A 22,421-nucleotide genomic window follows, 5' to 3' on the forward strand; every position below is an offset into this window, starting at 1 on the left:
AGTATCTTCATCAACAACCTGGATGAGGGGACAGAGTGTAACCTCAGGAAGTTGGTTGGTGACACCAAACTGGGACGACTGTCTGATTCCCCAGAAGGCTGTGTTGCCATTCAGCAGGATCTCGACTGGCTTGAGAGTTGGGCAGGGAGGAACCTCATGAGGTTCAACAAGGACAAGTGCAGAGTCCTGCACCTGGGAAGGAACAACCCCATGCACCAATACAGTCTGGGGATTGACCTGCTGGGTAGCAGCTCAGCAGAGAGAGATCTGGGAGTCCTGGCTGATAATAAACTAACCATGAGTCAGCAATGTGCCCTCGTGGCCAAGAAGGCCAATGGCATCCTGGGATGTATCAAGAAGAGTATGCGCAGCAGGTCGAGGGAGGTTCTTCTCTCCCTCAACTCTGCCCTGGTGAGGCCTCATCCGGAGTTCTGTGTCCAGTCTTGGGCTCCCCAGCTCAAGAGGGACAGGGAGCTTCTGGAGAGAGTCCAGTACAGAGCCACCAAGCTGATCAGGGATCTGGAACATCTTTCTTATGAGAAAGGCTGCAGGAACTGGAACAGTTTAGTATAAATAAGCAGAGACTAGGGGGAAGTCTCATCAGTATTTACAAATATCTAAATGGTGAGTGTAAGGTGGTTGAGGCATCCTTTTTTTCTATGGTATCTAGTGACAGGGCAAGGGGTAATGGAAAGAAGTTGGAACACAAAAAGTTCCATTTAAAGATAAGAAAAAACTGTTTTACTGTGAGGGTGCTGGAGCACTGAAACAGGCTGCCCAGGGAGGTTGTGGAGTCCTCTTTTCTGGTGATCTTCAAGAGCCACCTGGATGCATTCCTGTGTGACCTGATCCAGGTGGAACTGCTTCAGCAGGAGGGTTGGACTAGATGATCTCTAAAGGTCTCTTCCAACCCCTACCATTCTATGATTCTATGATTCTATGGAACTACTGATAATATCATCAAAACCAAAATATTCATGTTGTTTATATGCTCTGTATAGCAATAAAAATTATGCTTATTATTGTGTACTTTGATACAGAACACTATAATTTTTATAATTTTTCAGGTAACATGATGTGGGAACAATAAATCTGTTTGTACAGACTTTCTTGTTTAAGGTTTAGCACTCAAACTGTAGTGATGAAAAGGTAACATCTGTAATAGAAGTCTAGTTAGTTAGAACTTATTTAAAGACTTTATATGATCAAGTCTTCATTTAACAGATAGTACTGTAATAGTAATTTAGTAATAGACTGTAATTGTATACATACGAAATCACAACAATTTTTCAAATATATAAATCTTCCACATAAAAGAGGAGGTACAGTTTCTATCATAGTCTAAAACACAGTTAGCAAAGATCTTCTGTGGAGAAAAAATGAGGGAGCATGGACATGGATCCCGGGGTATAATGTTAGGCCCATTGGGGCAAGGCAGCCTGGGCTCTAGTTATATGAATTTAATGCACAATCAAGACCAGAGTCAGAGCCATGGTTAAAGCAGTTGCTGTCACGTAGACAGCAGGTCGCTTTCTGTTCCCTCAAGGTCAGACTGTTTTCGGCTAAAGGTGGTAAACAACTTCGAGGAAAAACAAGATGGGAAAATGTGAGGGAGCTTGCTTATCACAGAAACCGCAAGTAGGATGAACATAAGAATGTAATCTATTAGCTGCTGTTGCTGAGCTAGCTTTGAAGCTGCTGTGTATATAAGTTAGAGCCTGCTTTCAATAAAGAAGAAGATTTCTGCTATCACTCACATTGAGTAGGACTGATTTCTTCCCACCCAACTGAGAATTGGACCCTGGGTTGATTGCCGCATGAAGTAAGCTTAGAGCTGGTTTTTCAGGCTTCGGGCCTGGTCTCTGACTTAGAGTCTGGTTTTGTTTTTTAGGCTTCGAGCCTGGTTTTTAGGCCAAGAGCCGAAAACTTCGAGCCAATCTTCTTATTTTATTCACCTTGAGAAAGCTGATAGGATAACCAAATATTTTCTATGCTTTTTTAGAAACTGTGTCAAGGGCCATACTGATGGATTCAGAAATGTTAAATGGATACAAGCTTTGAAGCTATTTTTTTAAAGAAAAATTATGAAAGCTGGGGTATCCTGATGGTAAATTCTATTACACACACTAGGATAACTAGTAACTAATACAAGACAGAACAGTTATTCAAATTTACAAAATCTCAACGAAATGGCAAATAATCTGTTAATTAAATTTTTTTTTATGACAAACAAATTTAAAAATGTTCTGCCATTGTATTCACCAATATCAGAACAGAGCTTAAATCACTGAAGTGTCTTCGTGCAGTATAAAATAACAAAAAGGCCTTCATCAATTGAATGTTAACACTAAGTTTATGATCCAAGTACTGATAAAGAAATTATACAATTGTCTCTGTTCTATTGGGAACACTTGAGTCACTCCAGCTATTGATGTTAACCATTCAATTTTAGGACTTAAACATTTTATCTTCTTTAATAAAAGAAATCTAAATATAGAAGTCAAAAGTCCATTATCACCAGTACAAATTAATTTACTCCTTAATGAAGTTTCAGTCCTTTAAAGTTTTGTCAGTAAAGTGCATCTTTAAAGGCAAAAAAGTAGTTTTAAAATGGGAATGCAATATCTATCAAGAAAATAAACTATTTTCGGAAGTTTCAAGTCAAGTAGGAATAAGAGAATTTAGTTGACTGCAGTAAGCATAGAAGATGGAAATGAAACTCCTTGATTCCAAACACTAAGTACTCATTTCCACAAATTACTCATTGTGTTTCAGGTAGAAGTTTTGAAATCTGTAGCATTAAACTGTTTGAGTGGCTTTGCAAGGTTGGATTTAAACACCAATGGTCTTCCTACTGAAAGATAAAAAATTGACAGTTTATGTTGGAATAAGACCAAGGACTTCAGTGGGATGTTTCTCATATGTCTTTCAGTTTGAAAAGCTATATAATGAAAAACAAACAATAATAAGATACATATGGTCTTCATTATAGCTTGACTTGGCTTACTATCTTTAGCTGAATAGGATCTGAACACTTCAGTCCCATCTACAGTGACTTATTACTTATGGAAGAGTAGCACTGAAATAGGCTTAAGAGGATTTGCCCCAAACTAGATGATAGCTTAGACTTCCTATTTATCAAGTTATTTTCTTCTAAGACCTTACATTCTTTCTCTTCATAAAGCTTCAGCTTTATGTATGTGATATTTTCTAAATCTTAAAGATTATTAATGCATGTAAAAATTATAAAACTTCTTCATTAGATTTTAAAAGTCCCAATAATACCAAAGAAAAAAGAAAAAAGTTTACTCTCATCAGTTTCTGAAACAAACAGAAGCATCAATAGCTTTCTTAGTATAATCACTGCAGCTAGATTGATTTTTTCAGAAGGCAGACTATTATGTATGTGTGAGTATTATGACCTTTCAGATTTTACCAAAGTTATTCTTAATGTAGATTGATCCAGCTTATACCACTGAAGTCAGGGATGCAGAACTGCAAAAAACATTTGCTTCCACTTAGCTGGAGGTGTAACTTCTCATGAAAGCCTGCTTCTTCAATCATGATACATGGCTTTTATATGTCATGTCATGAGATGTAAATGTCTAAGACAATTCAGAACTGCACATACCTTTACACCTGGTACTCATAAAACCACAAGAGTGTGAATGTGGAGTAATCAATTTGAACTTGATCAGTTCTAGGCCATTAGGCTAGGTAAAAGGTATTTTCACTCAACTGTTCAGGAGCCCATTACAGTCGTTTCCATTTGAAGGTCAGCAATGATCAGTATTGACCTTCAGTGAGACATAAAAGTTATTAATTGATGAATATATCAGAACAACTGACAATCGCAAAACAATAATAAAAACCAGATAATATTTAATCAATTTGAAAACAAAAGGAACTTAATATTTTGGGGAATTAGACTAGACTGTGTTGAATCTCTCCCTGTTCTACTGATTGCAGACTCTTAACTGTGTTCTAAAGCTATAAAATCATTTGATACTAAGTGAAGAACATCAGGGCTCTAAGGGCATTCTCCCCTTCCTGAGGTTTGGCTGCCTAGGCTCAGGGACAATTTAGAGGAAGTGTAGCTGAGAGCATGCCCCTGCTACCCTTTTAGAAAGGACCTTTAATTTAGATCTTTTAAAAGCTCTGCTGGAAACGAAAGGTAAGGGCTACTCCTCCTTGCCTTGTGAGCTTTTACTCAGGCTTTCTCATGAGCCTTCCCTGAGCTCCAGTTGCAACTGCATGAGAGTCACTACTGACTTGCTTGATGATCCAGACTTTTAGTTGACCTTGAATGCCATCATCAGACCTACTCTGCTTTGCTGTCTCAGGTTCAGTAAGAGGAGCTAAGGTGTCCCCTCTTCTGGTTTTGATTCTATGCTCAGCTGCTGAATCCTCCTACCTTATGGACTAGGCATCTCTCTGACATATTGGAATAGAGGTCAACATACTGATTTTGACACTGATAGCAAAATTACTGTAGTGCAACATAAGAATTCCAAATACTTATAGTCACAATATATCTATAAAATATTGGCAAAAATAGGTCCATGGACTAATCACCTGCTGAGTTACAAAGACTTCTTTGCAAACACCACTGTGACAGAAAAATATCTTCTAGACAGCTTTTGAAACAGGTTCTACAAGCTTGGTCAGGCAAGGTAAATAACAGTGTATTAAATATGCTACACTATTTGATACTAAAGAAATGAAAACTAATTTAAATATAATTGTAATTGATTTTATTGCACATTTGGTAATATGAAAATAAATCTCTTTGGTAAGGTGCATGACTTGAAGAATGTCAACTACCTGAAAGAAGTCCTGTAAAAAGATGCAAAAACAAAAGTGAAAAAAAAAATTGAATGAATCAGTGAGTGAGAAAATGTGTGCAGCACAAGCTGAGCACTACACAATACAGCAGTTACCCCAAATATCCCAATTAGAAACTGGGCAAACCAGTACTTATTTTGGTATCAAAATGATTCTTGCTAAATGATTTCTTCCTTGATATTTCTGACTGCAGACAAAAGAAAAAATAAAGATTATTTCTTTTCCTTTACAATTATGTTATATGAAAAGACAAATTAAGAATGTCTTGAAATTGTTTTTTTAATGTATCAATTTTTATCCATAATTAAACAGAGAATAGAAATATTACCTGTACTTGTGAAAGCAAATGTAGTTTCTTTCACACTGTTTCTGTATTAAGAAGGGCAGATGAAGGGTACAATATTGTCTTTTAAGGAAGCACTTTTACAATCATCAAAGATTAAATAAAATTCTGGCAAAGGATTAAAAAATAATAATAAAAAAATTTAACTTCAAATACAAAAATAAGTTTGGTTATCTTACATCAAATATTATTTTTCTTCCTTGCAAATTTTCTGAAACAAAGAAAGACAGAGAAAGATGGAAAGGTCAATATCTGCAAACTGAGGAAAGCAAAGTACACAAGAAGTGACAAGGTCAGACAAGAGGTGTTCAGCTCTGTAAATCAATATTTATGCCATTTGGGGACTACTGGCTTGCATGTACACAAATAACACCGGTTGTTTTTAAGCAATCTCTGGATTAAATGAATTTAATAAAAAAATAAAAGCTGTTATTTCTGTTGTCTTCTTGGGCACAAAACATAACGTTTTATTCAATTCTTAGGCCTTGGGATGTTTTTTGGAAATATGGAAATAAAAATTATAGTATGATGAAAAGACAGTCCTCTGTTACTAACAGTTTAACCAGAATTACATGGACTAAGTATCTCCATCAATAACTCAAATAAGTACAAAAGGCAAGCTTTTTATCAGAATCAGAGTGTTTCCAATTAGATGACTCCATATGCCAGTATAAAGAAACCAAAAATAATATTTGAAAAAAAATCCAAAGAAAGTTGTGAGGCTTTACAGAGACCTATCTTCTACACAAACTTGACTGAAAGGGCAGTTCAGTGAGAACAAAAATTGTGGTCTCCTCAATAAACATGGTAACCCAAGATAGCTGTCCTGAAAGCAATGAGGTATGCATAACACAAAATACAAGATATTCTAAGCATCTACTGCTAGCTGTTTAAAGAACTGGAATTTCCAAAGTTGGTAAGAATTGTCACAAAATACAGTTCAAATATAGGAGTATGCATTTTTAAGATGGATACTTACTGGAGAACAATCCCTTCCACTCCTTCCAAGATTGTTAAAAGGTGTCCAGAACTGAAGGATCAATTAGTCTCTCTTTGCTTTTTCAGTTATGTTTATTTTTCATTAAAAAGAAATTTGTCAACAGCAAATTTAAAAATCTGCTGCTTTGAAGCAGTTAATCAGAAGTTAATCAGAAGAATCCATTTCAAATATTCAGTATTTGTAAGAAGTACCTTGCCAACTGAGACAAGCCTACAAATATTTCATGTAGAACCAAAGTTTCTACATAACTGAAGAGATTCAGCACTGAAACTGTCAGATTTGACAGGCTAAATTTAAAGAAATGAAACTTGAACTAGGCATAACCACAGTTTGATTCATACTTTCCTCTTTAACAACTGACAGTTATGGAACTAAAAAACTGAGAAAATTTGTCAGCAGCAATAATGTAAAGAATATATTTCAAGAATGGATAAAATATTTGAAAAAAACCCCAAACATAAGTAAAGAAGGTATAAATTTAATTTTGGGCAATAGTGTGAAAACACATTCAAGTCTAAGAATAGTAAAAAGTTAAGTCATTTTTCCTATATGTATGTTCTGGGGTGTAGCTTATTTATTTCACAAAAACAATTATTCAAAATATAATATCATATGATATAACTTGCTGCTTACAAAAGAAAGAAATAGAAAAGTTTTTAAAATACGGTATTCTTTTTTAAAGATATAATAAGGCAAGCCAAATAGGATATGAGGAACAACTTGCAGAAGTTATAAAAACTATTAACAATTATTTTTCTAACAAACTAAGAGCAAGAAACCTGATAATCTGTTGATGATTACACAATCAATATGAAACATTAAAGAAATGAGCGAGCTACTTGAATTTCCTCTGTATTCACTTAGGAGATGCATGGAAGTAATCCTGTGCCCAGATTTGGCATATGGGCTACATTACAAGACCTGTTTCAAATTTAATATTGTCAGGAAACAAACAGACAAAATGGACAGTTAAAAAACCATAGGACCAAATATCAATCATCGAAGAATTCAGAAGGCCTAGAAAACAATGAACATGATAACAATTTTTAAAATAGCTCAAGACAGGATCAAAAAAACCCAGAAAGACTCAACACCTGCAACAGGAAAACTGAGATTCATACAACACATGAAAAGATATGATATACTGAAGAAGAATCAAAACAATTTTTTTGGCAGAAAGTTGAGGTTGTAAAAATCTACTGCAGTTTTCTGAATAAATCAATAAATTGAATCTGCTGGGAAAGTCTAGACAGGTCATCAAAAGACATTTAACAAAGACCTTCCACAATGATTCTTACAGAAAATTAGCTGACTTGGAAAATAGAATGCCCTCACATGCTGGAATACCTCTTTATTACATCAGGAAAAAATAAAGGAGAAGGGACTGGGAGAGAGGAATAAATGACCAATTTCTATGCTGTAGGACAATCGTATCAGTAGATACCCAAAGGGAATGATGCTTGGATTTTGCCACAGAGAAAAAAAGTAGCCGGAAGCTCATTAAATACACACAGAAACAAAGATACTAGGGAATTAAAAGTTGTAAAAGCTTCCAATATCTACTGATATAAAGAGTTGAAAATAGAAAGTAATAAAAATAATTTCTGATTCTACTGATAGAGATGTAGCTCTGAGTTTACTATTATCACTCAAAATGAGACCTTACAATTATAAATGTTACCCTTATTAAAAAATATCAGCTTTTAATTTTTGAAAAATTATTTTGCTAGGGCATTAAAAAAAAATAAATAGAAGATTAAGAGTGAGTAGGAAAGGCATATTAAGCTTAAAAGAAAATGTAATTATTCCAGTCATACATTAACATCTTCAATAGTGTATTTCTATTCACTGTTGTGACTATTGTGCCCCACACCCTAGGTATATAAGTTTGGAACTGGAAAATTAGAAGAAGAATAATAAGAGACTGATGAAGTTTCACTCTTCTGGCATGCAAATGGTCTCATACTACCCTGCCAAAATGAAAAAGTCAACTGGCATTTAAAAGTAATCTTCCCCAACAGGCTGGGGGAAAAAAACCCTAAAATGTTCTTCTTTTTTCCCTTAATTTTTCATATTAACATTCTAACTTTTAAAAAGCTACATATTAAAAGCTAAAGAGGAGAAAAAAGAAAACAATACTAGCCTTATCAATTTCATAAGGAAAATGAAATAAAACTTCTTCTGACTTGTAAAAACTTTCCCATGTACTGCTTAATTAAAAGCTTGAGTGGAGACATTGTATTTTGTGCATATCTATAATTGCAAGCATGATAATCAAATTAGTGTTAATCTGCCATATGTACTTCAAGATATTCAGTTTGCCATAAATAACCTCTAGTGACTTTTAAATAGAAGAAAACACTGAGAAATACAGTATAAAAACGCAATAATTTTCTAACTACTATGGGTAATCCTTTGTACATTGCTGTGAAAAATTACAGATTTCGTATTATTGATCTCATCCCTGAGTCTGAGGTTGAATGACTGAAAAGATCTCCTGTAACTAGATCTTCTATTATTTTATTATGATAAAATATCCCTTAGAAAAATTACCATATTAAGATACTCATGCCAATAAACTTGTTTTATTAAAGCTACGGGACAATATTAATCATGTACTCTTAAGTGAAATTAAAATCTTTTCCTAATTAAGAAAAAAATACAATATAGTATAGGTGACTATAGACACATTTCAGCAAAACCTATAGTTTTTCTGGGTTTTAGTATTATTATAAAATGTTTAATTAAAATTTTTTATACATTTTTTGCAAATTTTATCACTACAATCCACAGACCCATTCAAGAAGTTAGAAAACAGGATAAAAAATACTAAACTTAAATGATACACACTGTTAAAGTTATGCCATTAGCCACATGCAAATTCACTTGTAAAACTGGTCTTGGCTTCCAGCTTCTTCTTAACAAGAATTCTGAATTAAATATTTATGTAACTGAAAACAATTTGGTGAAGAAAGCAGAGTGCTGATTGTTGATCCAGGACAATTTGTAATCCAGTATTTTTTTTCCTTGCTATTATTAAATATCAGCCTAATTTGCTAGAAGAAATGAGCACATTGGTAAAACTCTGTTTCTATATTTTTTTTTAGTTCTGTACTGGGTTTCCTAAGGGATTAAAATAAGCATTTCACTGGAAAATCAATTAGAAAAAAAAAATCATAATGAAAGAACTATATTCCAAGTGGTAATTCAGACAAAACATATAGCATTTTAAAAACCTGCTAAAGGAGCAAATTGTGCAGCCAGTTATGTTTTACCATCACAATAACCAGCCCGGAGGTGTGCACTGAAATGAAGACTGGATGAACAATGTTAGGTGGAGCATCAAAACAATAATAACAATAATTTAACAATAATAACATCATTATGTCTTCTCTCAAATATCATTCTGATGAAAACTAAAAAAGAAAAAAATTTAAAAGCTCCATCAAAGCAACAAAACCAGGAATGAAACACACAGCAATAAGTATAAACCATTACTATTCAAATTTTTCTCACATCACCTAGGCAAATTATAAAATTCCTCCTCTGTACTGTGGTGCATCTTCAAAACACCTCTGGTCGATGAAGAGCATTCAGATAGCAGGCAGACAGATCGGTATGTGTTGTGATAACTGCTAACAAGGAAGGAATTTGCATCTCCTTCTGTATTTGGTTCTATTCACACCAGTAAGTCAGCACAGCAGAAGTTCTTAAGTAGACTATAGCAGGCAGTGTTGAAGCCCAGGCACAAACATGAGACTCTAGGTGTGCCTATTCCTATGGCTCTTAATCCAATTACAGTATGAAGCCATACTAAAAGTTGTCACTGGTTCAGCCCGGTCCAGCACTGTCCGTTCCCTCAGGCCTTGGAGCATGAATCTGAAGTAGAGCTTCCCACATAGTTTCTTTCAGAAGGAGTGAATTGTGCACAAAATCACTCTGCTAAAGCAATTCAGTGTGAGATGATGAAGAGATCTGCCTTAAGGCCACATTACTTCTTTGAACCAAAATATTAAGGTATGCTACTGCAGCTGCAATATTTGTCACCTCATTTCAGACAGAGAAAATAAGATGAGGAACCACATGGATCAAGATAAAGGCAATTTAATAATAAAAAAGGTCACATGTAGAACCAAAGCATTAAATCCTAACTCATAAATAGAGATGCATTCTCTGCTTCTCAAGAGCAGGTGATGTCCAGCCAATTCACTACACACAGAAGTTGTTTTGGAAGACAAGCACATAAACAACAAATGCTCTCCCTCTGTCCCCCCCACTTTCACATAATTAATTTGGTTAATTAATTAATCTAATAGCCTTTACTGGTGTTTTTTAGCCAATGTTAGGAAGCATGTCATTTACACCTATTCCTATATAAAAATTTTGTATCCACAAAAATTTGAGTTTATATGGTGATACTATGAAATTACAAACATTTTACAATTGCTGCAAGGTAACTAGTTTCTATCATATAAGAAAACCATCATCAAATATATCGTTTTGCACTTATGAGGAAGAAATACCTCTTTCACATCTTTTGTGAAAATGAGGAAAATGAGAGAGTGAAGGTTTTCCCTCTATTTTAAAAATATGAACAAAACAAATCTCATTGAACCTGCTATTGTAAAAGATATTTTTTGCCTGTGAAATATGAGGAACGCACCCTCTCCTGACATTGGATGGATTCCAAATGCTCATTTAGTTGTTCTCTCACCCTTTCTCCTCTACAGGATAGGGTGAAAAAAAATAAGACAGAAGGGCTCTTGGGTTGAAATAAATTACTCTCACAAGAAAAATAGACATGACTTAGGGAAAATTTAGTTTATTGTCAATTAAAATTGAGTAGGATGGTGAGGAATCAATATGAAACTAAAAGCATTTTCCTCTTCTCTCATTCCACTTCCTAGGCTCAACCACTCCTGTATTGGGTCTGGGTTAGTGGTGATTTTTCACAGCAGTCTTTGTAGTGCTGTGCCTTCTGTGGTAGCTAAAAACGTGTATTGAGAGCACATCAATGTTTTGGCTACTGCATGCACAGCATCAAGGATGTCCCTCCAACGTTTTTTCCCTCACCTTCACCAGCAGCTGTGGATGGGCAGGATCCTGGGAGGGGCCACAGCTAGGATAGCTGATCCAGGCTGAACAAGGAGATATTCCATATCATATGACATCAGCTTCACAGTAGCACTTGGGATCATCAGTTCCATAACTTTCCCTGGCACCAACATCAGGCTGAAAGGCCTGTAATTCCCAGGACTTTCCTTCCTGTCCTTCTTGTAGATGAGTGTCACATTTGTCATCCTTCAGTCCACTGGGACCTCCCCAGTGAGCTAGGACTGCTGGTACACAGTGGAGCACTTCCCCCAGCTCCCTCAGCACCCTCAGGTGGATTCCATCTGGCTCCATCGACTTGTGTACATCAAGATGGAGCAGCAGGTCACACACCGTTTCCTCTTGCACTAAGGGGACTTCATTCTGTCCCCTTTCCCTATCTTCCAGTTCAGTTGGATGGGTGCCTAAAGAACAGCTGGTTTTACTATTGAGTACTGAGTAAAAGAAATCATTAATTATCTCAGCTTTTTCCTTGTTAACTAAATTTCCTCTTGCACCCATTAAAGGATCAAGATTCCCTTTAGCCCTCTGATTTATTTATAGAAACTTGTCTTATTGTCTTTTTAGGCAGTGGCCAGCTGAAGTTCTAGTTGAGCCTTGACCCTTCTAATTTTGTCCCTACATGGCCTCACAATGGTCAGTTTGTAACAACTCCTCTCTGCTTCTCCTTCCACATCATCATGCTGTTCCACTGCTCCAGTGAGGTGTCCCTCTCATGGAATATAGTCCCACAGACCACGTTTCTTAAATGTGTGTTGACAGAGCTGCCACCAGCACCACTGATGAGCTCAAGCTTTGACCAGTGACAGTTTCCTTTTGGAGCTAATTGAAACCAGTTGTGTCTAGCACATAGCTGTTTATCTCTTCTCATGAAGTCCACTCCTATAGCCCCCTGCAACCAAAACCTTGCCATGTAAACCAAATATACACGGTTTTTCAATTTATTTGCATAAAAAATTGAGTACTTCCTTCAACCGAAAAACAAATCTAAAAGGTTTTTGATTTAGAAACCATCTTGCTAGGTAATGTTAAGTCAAAATTATTTCAGCTTAAAATACATATTGTCCACTATTCCATCTTTAAAATCTATTGAATATTTTTTCCTAACAAAATCACAATCGCAACATATCATCCAGTTGTCCCAGTTTGGTGTCATCAGCCAACTTGCTGAGGTTACACTCTGTCCCCTCATCCAGTTCGTTGATGAAGATATTGAACAAGACTGGCCCCAGAATTGATCCCTAATATTGATACCAACAGTAAGCACAGCACTGCAAGAGCTGCTGTGGAAAATCACTGCCATCCCAGACCCACTACATATACCATTACATTTAAAAGCAGAACTCAAATACAGAACCGCTCAGTCCTTCCCAAGAGGAATTATCTATTGCAACTATACTCTAAATAGGGTCATAACTACTTAGACTGCCATTATTGAACAGTAACTGCACATAAATTACATTATTTTTTATTTAAGCAAATTCTGTGATTCTGAAATAATAATGGTAGTGTTTCTCACTGACCTATTTGTAACATAAAGTATATAGATTTATTGATTGGTTTGTTTGGGGATTTTTTGCTTTCTTTTACACAGCTTTCAGAGTCTTAATGAAAGTGAAAACCTTCTGCGTTACCACTTAATTATTGCCATAAGATAAAAAAAAAATCATACCCACAGATAAGTCTCTGAATAATTTAACACATAATTTTTACAAGTACAATAAGGTTTAAAAGTGAACAAATCTCTAGAGGAATAAACAATAAGACCCTTCGGTTTTCTCTTCCCTAAAAATGAGATTCAATATTCAGCAAGTCAGGGAGATAATACATCTCTCAGATTTTTTTGCCTTGACCTTCCTCAGGACTCTGTAGCTAACAAACTTACTCAATTTCTCCTGGTCCACATTTTTACTGCCTAGTTGTGACATACTTGTAATTTCTCCTTGCTTCTTTTAAAAACAAAAAGGTATGTCTTTCTGTTTCTGTATCCTGTAGAAATGTAAAGTCACTGAGTTGTAGTTGTCCAGGTCAGAGATGCAGACAGGCCTATTCTGTCTTGCACAACCCTTGTTTTAGGAACAAATTTTTATATTAATGGAACAATCATTAATTTGGGGAATACTCCCCAGCTAATCAAACTAAACAATGCATATTCCTTGTTTTTAACCAGTAGCTTACTTTGTGCATTTTGAGCATCATAACTAAATTTAGTTAGTGTTGCTTTGTTTTTCAACTCTAGGAATTAATAAATTTATTTTACCTGCAACTTGAATCTTTTGTTCTCTCCTTCCAAACTTTTCTTTTCTGCTTCAAGTATCTCTTTCTTTCCCCATTCAGAGGTATTCTCAGACTGCAGCCTTTCCAGCTGGGAATGGTTGGGGTAGGAGAAAAAAAAAAACAAAAGAGAGAAAAAGAAAGAGGAATAACGTGATTACAAACCCTATTCCTTACTGGGAAAACCTGTCCCTTACTGAGGTGAATGGCCTCACCTCAGAGTACGGTGGGAAATTTCAAAATCAGCCCAAGATATAAGTTTTCCATGTTTCATATGAATATAAGGACTTGAATTTGAAAAGGAAAAAAATCAAGAAAGTAAATTTTTTATTAATTGTATTTTTATTAAAGTAAATCATAGGTAAAGTTTTAACATAGTAACAGGTAACTAAATCTTATTTCTTTTCCTACTATTTATGAAACAACAATATTTAAAAACTCTAAAAAATATTTTATTTAAATAACATTGAGCTTGATTTTGATTTGACACTGGTGAAATTCACTTTTTATTCCCCAAAAGCTGTAAAGTCAGCATGTTTTTAGTTAGAGTCTTGTTACACTTTAGAAAGACTATAATGAACATTATTTACACTGAAGAAGTTCTAAAGTATGTCTTCAGTATTAAAACCCACAACCCTAATAATCAGAGGAGGATTTTTGAGTTTTCGTACTACCCTGTTTCTTGAAGTCACAATTAATAGCCTTAAGGGAAATAATATCTTATAACACTGATATCTTAATAATGTCTTACAATATTAATGCTGAAATCTTAATTAATGAATTAAATTTTTGAATTTATTTATCTAATTCACATATGGAAGGAACTATATATGTCAACAAAAAGTTGTATTACTAACCCAAATTAAATAATTACCTAACAATTATTACCTAATAATTATTTTATTTACTCCACAGAGACAACTAGACAGAGCTTTTATCAATAATATATTGAATGTTTCTCTGATTTCAAGAGAAAAATTGGAAAAATGATTTTATTTTTACAGCACAAAACAGGGACTTATCAGGTACTAACAGATATTTCTCTGAAGATTACTGTTCATTAGTACTCACTATTAAGAACTGAGTAACTAGTACTTAAAAGAAGATTAAATGAGATTAAGATAAAGTAAAATCTGTGAAAAAGAAAGGTTCCAGTTCATTCAACTGAGATGGAAAAAAAATGCTAGAACATAAAAGCTTTACAGTTTTCAGTTCTGAGAGATCTAAAATCTGTTATTTGATAAAAGTAGAAACTAAAACCAGTGCAAGGTACTTTCCCCTTGAAGAAACAGGAGTCTGTGACAACAAGGCTTTGGAAAGAGCCAGAGAGGTATACTTTTTCAGATATTGGTTACTTTTATTTTGAAATCAATTTCTGGCAAACAATGAAAAGCTGCTTAACATTAAGTAAAAAGAATGAAATATTACAGCATCAGATAAATATAATTCAGCTCCTTTGAATTCTCACAATCTGATTATCTAGCTAAAACAATTAACAAAATTACCTTTTGTCACCTCATTTCTGAGCAAATAAAAGTAATTAGAAACCCTATAAAGTTAAAGAAGTGCATCTGGATTTTCAGAGGAAAGTATAAATGCTTTTTGAATCTCTCTAGTAAAGACTTAAATGATATTTGAGGGAAAATAACATGTGATTGTTTACTAACAATAATAATATTTTTCCAGATATTTTTTGATCTCATATTCTATACTCTGTATAAATAATATTCTCTTCTATATAAACTAGAAGATTCCCCACAAGATTTGAGTAAAAACAAGGTGCTTTCTCCACAAATTTTAGCTTCTCATGATGAAGAATAAGAGATAAACAGTAGAGCTGATGTTTCAATTTCCATTTATAAATCACACCCTGAGTATAAGCTTACCCGTTTGAAAATGGGATGCACAAGGTCCAAAGGCTTACATTATTTAGATATGCTTACTTTATGAACTAAAATTGTGTCTATATGCTGAAGTGGAATCCTTTAGATAAATAGGAAATCAAATGACAGAAGAAGATCCCCTGTCTCTGGTGACCAGTGACAGGACACAAGGAAATGTAATGAAGCTGAATTAGGGGAAGTTGTGATTAGACGTTTGGAAAAGATTCTTTACTGAGAGGGTGACTGGTCACTGGAACAGGTTCCCCAGGGAAGTGGTCATGGTACTAAGCCTGTTAGAGTTCAGAGTGTTTAGGAAATTCTCTTAGTGATATAGTTCAGTTTTAGGTAGTCTTGCAGGAAGCAGGAAGGTGTACTCAATCCTTATGGTTACCTTCTAACGTGCTATAATCCTACAATTCTAAATGCATAGGTAGGGTACAAACTAATTAACTTAGGAAAGTCAGTTATCAGAGTTAAAAACTGAATGCATTATGTTTAAAGATATTTTATTCTATCAACAAAAGAAACTTACTCAGGATGTTCTTTCTTTTCATGGCAGCTTTACTCCCTTTAACAAAGAAAACAACAGAGAACTCTGTAACACTATAGTGGGCCTTTGATCTAAGATAGGCAAACTAGCAAGTAAAAAAGACAGGAATATATTCTTTTCATATTCTGCATCATATTTTCAGACTAACTGGCAACTAATTTTAAACGATTATGCTATTCAGCAGTTGTCTACATAATGGATTTATTCCTGTATTAAAAGACTTTACCCAGCAACAAAAGTAGTAGTTTTGGGCAATGGTTCATCTGGGTAAAACATGAATGAATGCCTTATGTGTCTTATGTTCATGCTACTGCGTAGTCTTTAGAGGTTAATCACCAAGCTAAATTCCTTACAATATGACAAACATCTGTACTGAGATTAAATAAAATCCTTGGTTTTGGGCTTGGGTATTTTTTTGTGTGTGGTCTACCCTCTAATAATAGAGTACATGATGTTAACTCCAATGTACAAGGCAATGTTAGGTGCTCACATGTGCCTTATGAGGTCTTTAAACTTTAGCCACTGTTTTTTCTGAACTTCAGTGTCATGATTTTAGGCATATCTGTGCACAAGGACCACATAGCCGCTCACTCATTCTCTCCCCTGCCAGTGGTGAGATGGGGAAGAGAAAAGATAATTAAGAGCCTCATGGAAATCCCCAAGAACAGGGAGTACTCAAATGTAACTTATAGTCCTGGCCAAAACACATAAGACTACACAATTTCGCAAAGACAACTAAAATAATTTCATTTGCCACCAACAAAAAGCATCATCAATAGAAAATCGAACAAAATAGGATGAAAAGCATGGCCAGTCCTTTCAGATAACCTTCCCCCATCCCTCCCATCTTCCAACATGCTGATGTTTCAGCTATTAAGTAGTGCATATCCTTACAAGACATTCCACTAGTGACGAGATGAGCAAGAATGTGGAAGGGAGCATGGCCAGGGCTGCTGACCTGAAATAGCCAAAGGGATATTCCACAACATAAGATATCATGCACAGCTGGGGAGTTGGTAAGAAGCAGGGGATTGCTGTTTGAGCATCAGTCAGTGGGTGGTGAGCTATTCCATTATGCATAAATTTCCTAGTGTTTAAATTCCTTCTTTTTGTTATATTCCTTTCCATTACTACTATTATATATAGTATAAGAGCTCTGAATTTTACTTGTTTTTCCTTGTGATCTTCCTCATCATCCCACTGGGAGGAAAAAGGAATGTGCAAGCTGCTGCTTGGTGTTTAATTTCTGACTGGAGTTAAACCATGACAATACTTTTATTGTTTTATGAGGAGCATAACTGAACTGACTAGTATCATCCTTCTATATGAAACAACAAAATCTTTAATAAAATAAAATTAATTATGTCTGAAATTGTATATAACTCATTGAGTGAAAAACTGAAATATTGTTATTAAAAAACCATGAAGGAGAGTTTATTACTTTTCTATGTATGAAAATAACTGAAAATTGCCAACCAAAGATGTTGACAACATCTTTGCTAATCAATCTTTAAGTAAAAGATGAATACATTTCTTTTAATTGAAACTTAATTTATATTACTTTTTCTGAATTTTTATATTCTATATTAATAATCTAATCAAGTCATTACAATCTTTAAATAGAATACTTATGGAATAGAGAATAATGATAACATATAAAGATATATGCTGATATTTGCAGAAGTCAAACAAAGAAAAAATATTTGCTGCTCACTATATTTTTCCATTAAAAGCATGAATCCAATTTTACTTATTGTTACTCATATTTTAAAAACAATTTAAGCAACTCTTAACTCTTTAAGCAATATGGTTACTACATGTGAAAAATTTTTCCTATGAAACTTCAGCTACTTGTTCTATCAATTAGCTTCACTCCCTCAAATTCAATCTTAATGGCTTAGTGATAGAATCAACAATATATTCACTAGAAAAGCCTCAGAAAACTTGTGAATGTACAATATTATTACAGATTTTAGTGATGAATTTGAATACATACAGACAAAAAAAAAGGGAGTTGGGTTAATTGATGAAATACAGATATTCACAGCAGTAATTCAAGAATAGGATTGTTTTTCTAATTTAAAATTTTCTAGCTTTTAAGGGTTGTATTTTTATGTAAGACATGAAGGTACATTCATATAAAACCTGTAAACCAAAACACTTTGGAAAGTTTTTCTCAGTCTTTCATGTCATTCTTCCAAAATGAGCAGGGAGACTAAAATAAAGGGAAAAATCAAGTCTGAAATTAGGAAGAACAAGTAAAGATTTTTTCAGATGAAAAACTCACTGACCTTATTTTCCAATTATTAGCATGTAAGAAAATAACTTTTTCACAGAAAGAGAGAAAGAGATAAAGAGAAAGAGAGAAAAGGAAGGAAGGGAGAGAGGGAGAGAGGGAGAGAGGGAGAGAGGGAGAAAGAAAGAAAGAAAGAAAGAAAGAAAGAAAGAAAGAAAGAAAGAAAGAAAGAAAGAAAGAAAGAAAGTTACACATGATGATGATCTCTATAGAATATTTAACAACCATATAAAAAGGGCTGCTCTGAGATGGACCATCTCCTCCTCACTGAAGTTGAATGCACTCTTGGAATCTTTTGATCTACTCTATGCTGCTTAGTTTGAAAAGACTGAAAATCACCTCATCCATTGTGCAAGTAACTTGTGTAGACTTGTTTTCACTTTTGCTGCACAGCCGGAGAAAAAAGTGTTGTGAGACCTAAAACAATAAAATGAGAAAAGCAGCTAGATAAACATTTCTCAGTAAGGAAGTTAAGCCAGATGCTATTAAAAATGCATCACAAATATTTAAAAACTGTTAGGTGTTTTGAACCAACCTAATGAATTTTTGTGGGTATATATGTGCATATAAAATATATACATTTATGCACATATGTATACACATAGATATGTTCTTGTGTTTCTTTAAAGGGAACCTGACCTGTTATTTTTTTTTCCACACATCACTGCATGAAAAAAAACCAATTATTTAACTAAATCTATTAATGAATCTATTGGTGCAGGGAAATCGTCTTTCACCTTTCACAGAAAAATATTTCACAGGAATAAGTCTTATCTTTTATTTTGAAATATATAACTGAAGCTTCAATTTAAAATGGAAATTGACTGAATAGTGTGATATCTATCTCTCATGTAAGATCTACAGTGAAAAGAATTTCAGGTGGTTTTTTTCATGTAAAGTATATATTGTCATACATGTAAAGAAGTATTTTACATGCTTGCTGTTGGAACTACAAATTCTGATTTGTAAAGGAAGTGAAAGATTAAGAAATAACTTGCATCATGTAAAAAAATCTCAGGATGTTTAATTTTCCCTTCAAATATGAATATTTTCATTTCAGAAAATGTCTCCCCAAGCTTGCAATAAATTTAGATTTGCAATAGGAAGACCAGAATAATGGTGGACACATTAAGGTCAAGGTACTATCAGGGAAGTGGATAATTGCTAAGGTGAATGGTGGCAATGAAGTACTGTCTACTGACCTTTAGAGACTGGATAATTACATCTTAGAGCTAACCTACACCATTTTATGACTAACATGAAAGACAAGTCCTGAGAAAAACAGACAGAAAAAGGAACTCCTCCTGATACGGTTCATTAGGAAAGTCTTAATACTTTAGTTAGGTTTAAGGAAACAAATTGTGGCAGTGGCTCAAAGTTTTATTGAAATGTTTTTCTCTTTCCCTTTGGTCAAAGGAAGGTGGAATAGGATGAAAACAATTAAGCTACCTAGTCTTTTTAATGACAGCAGAAAGAAGGATGACAAAGAAGAGACATAACAGTCTATGTGATTTCAGATGGAAAATGGAAAAATTTCCACACGCACCTCAGGAGCAAGGGGGATTAATAAAACATTAATTTTTGTTTGGTTTTAACACAAAGTTTTGTTTTCTTTCTATAATATTTGGGAAAAAGCTGGAAAGTATACTTGGAAAGTGTGCTTAGAAATTATAACCATCTTTCAAAAGGAAGCACTTAAACTAAAGATGGAAAACACAAGCATTGTGTTAAAAAGATGTAGTTTTGATTTGATCTGACTGAAAATGATATCAGAAACAAAAAAATACAATTCATCCAGAAATTATCTCTGTGAATTTTTTTCTTTTACAAAAATGGGGCTTTTTAACAACAGTATTTTCTGAGATTCTCCAAACACCCTAAATAAAAGTTGTCCATACAAGATACTTCAGATTACATGCAAGACCTTTTCCATAGCAGAATTGACTGAAAATAGAAGAGTGTCATTTATTTATTTATGATCTGAACCTTACTCAACCACATCAAAACATTAACTTCTAATGCTATCTGTCTTCATACGTACAATAACCTACAGGCAAGCCTGTGGCCTAACGACTTGTGACCCAGAGAGGCAAGAATTGCTGTTTAAACTAATAAAAAGAAACGTCTACCAGCCTTACTCAAGTACCTGCAAAACATCTGTCTCAGACTGCACAGATCAAAACCGGAAATGTAAAATCAATGGGGTTTTTGTGCTTTAAATGATTGTACAGGGCTTTTAGGGGCTTGAAAGATGGATGAACAAATAAACATTTTCAAGATTATTGATATCTCTCTATATTGTACACGAAGGTCACCTCCACTCATCTACACTACAAATTATTCTACAAACTTAAAGCAAGATATCCATTAAACTGAAAGTTTAATATGCCAAAGGTTAAGGATTATGTCACTTTCCTAAAAAAAAAGAAAACCTATTGAAATAACTATAAAACTCCATAAAGAAATTAGCAAATTTGAGTCTTACAGATCTTTTCAGCACAGTTACTAACAAAACTCAGCACAAGAAAGCTCTTTGTTTCTGAAGTAAGTGTTCTTTCTCTGCATCTCAGACAGGAATATTCTCTCTCAAAAAAGGTCATATTCAATGACCTTTCCAAAGTCAGAGACAGGAACTCAACAGTCATGTGGTTTTACTATCTTCCAAGTTATTGCACATTGACAAGAGTTGCAAGGACAAAGAATCTGCCATTTCACAGTGCTAGTTTTATTTATGTATGAGATATCAATTTATAAAGTTATGAATTTGTTGCAGTTGCTAGAAGGAATGGCAAAAGTGTAATTTCCTGAAATATGGCACCAAAGTACATGAGATCAAATGAATTAAAAACTAAACACTGTCTGAAGAGTCTACAAACAAGTAGAAGCATCATGTTTCTTTGAATGCATTGTGAAACATTGTTACAATTTTTAACATAGTTATAAAATTGAGTCTGAAAAATCTTTTGTCAATGGTCTAAAAGGAATAATATCAATCTGTTAAAGATGGTCTCTCAGTACAACTGGCAGAAAAAAAAGAAGACTGTACTGGAAAATGTGGAAAAACCTCATACAGACAGAAACATCTTCAAGGAGATATTATATTAAAAAAATCAGCTTACTAAATCTGATTCTCTTAAATCCCTTTTGGCTTTAGGTCAAAACCATCTACAGCTGGATAGATGACAATGGCTCCATTCCATTGCATACATATATTTGGGAAAGGTGTAAGAAGACAATACACTTCACATAACCATGTCAAAGTGGATAGGAAATACTTTTGAGAATCTTCCTTACCTGCCAGATACCCTTGATTTTTTTGTGGCATTTGTGGATTTTTTTAATTTATTTTATTTATTTTGAGATTTCTATTGCTAGTCTGTAAGATTATGATGAAAATTACAAAATCTCCCAAAGTCTAAAATGAAACCCATCAGTTTGCCTACTTCCAAGCCCGGCACTGCTGTGCACAGCTGTGATGTTTACTGACAAGCAAAATTGTTACTCAATATGTGTGACATTAGGCAGTTTTGCAATGAGTATTTATACTGTATGTCACTATTTCTTGATTCCTTTCCTTTTTCATCTAGAGGAAGTAATCAAAGACCACCAGAATCCATAGCACTCCTTCCACAGGAAAAGCAAGACAAATACTGTCTACATTTCTATTTGACACATACTCCAATATTCAATACAGGAAAAAAAAAAATTACTCTGCTTTATCTCTTATTGTGGGGAAGTCTGCCAAGAACACCATTTAGTTCATCATAAACTATACAGGAAGAATGATAAATGTTACTACGCTTAAAAATATCTTGAGACACCAAGCCCTGTAACAAATTGAACTATGAATGCTTATATTCAAAACAATGTATATATCTGAGCATCAGTATGTTTAGTAACCAAAATTCTTCCTTCTTATACTACTCAAATGTTTTAAGTCTGCTGAAAGCTGATATCACTGCACTATGATGACATTAATGGTTACAGATTTACCGGCATTTATTTTCCTTTTCCCTGTCTGCATACAGAGAAAACTCTTTTTTATGTATGACTAATTTTCCACAAATGACATATGCAGAAACACAAGTTTTCCATAGGTAAATAGAAAACTTAAAGGC

General features: G+C 34.2%; 1 protein-coding gene across 4 annotated transcripts in view; it reads right to left on the reverse strand.

Annotated features, from left to right (window-relative positions):
- CCDC102B (coiled-coil domain containing 102B) overlaps positions 1 to 22,421 on the reverse strand; it is a 153,897-nt gene that overhangs the window by 82,163 nt on the left and 49,313 nt on the right. For 3 of the 4 annotated variants that reach the window (XM_061995781.1, XM_061995782.1, XM_061995783.1), the window contains exons 5-6: positions 18,643 to 18,720; positions 13,561 to 13,665 (exon numbers count right to left, since the gene is read on the reverse strand). In XM_061995781.1, the coding sequence (XP_061851765.1) occupies positions 13,561 to 13,665; positions 18,643 to 18,720 (183 nt within the window). The remainder of the gene's footprint in view (positions 1 to 13,560; positions 13,666 to 18,642; positions 18,721 to 22,421) is intronic. The other variant, XM_061995784.1, reaches the window with a different exon arrangement.

Source organism: Colius striatus, chromosome 4 (assembly GCF_028858725.1).
Source record: "Colius striatus isolate bColStr4 chromosome 4, bColStr4.1.hap1, whole genome shotgun sequence".
In the NCBI taxonomy this organism is placed as follows: domain Eukaryota; kingdom Metazoa; phylum Chordata; class Aves; order Coliiformes; family Coliidae; genus Colius; species Colius striatus.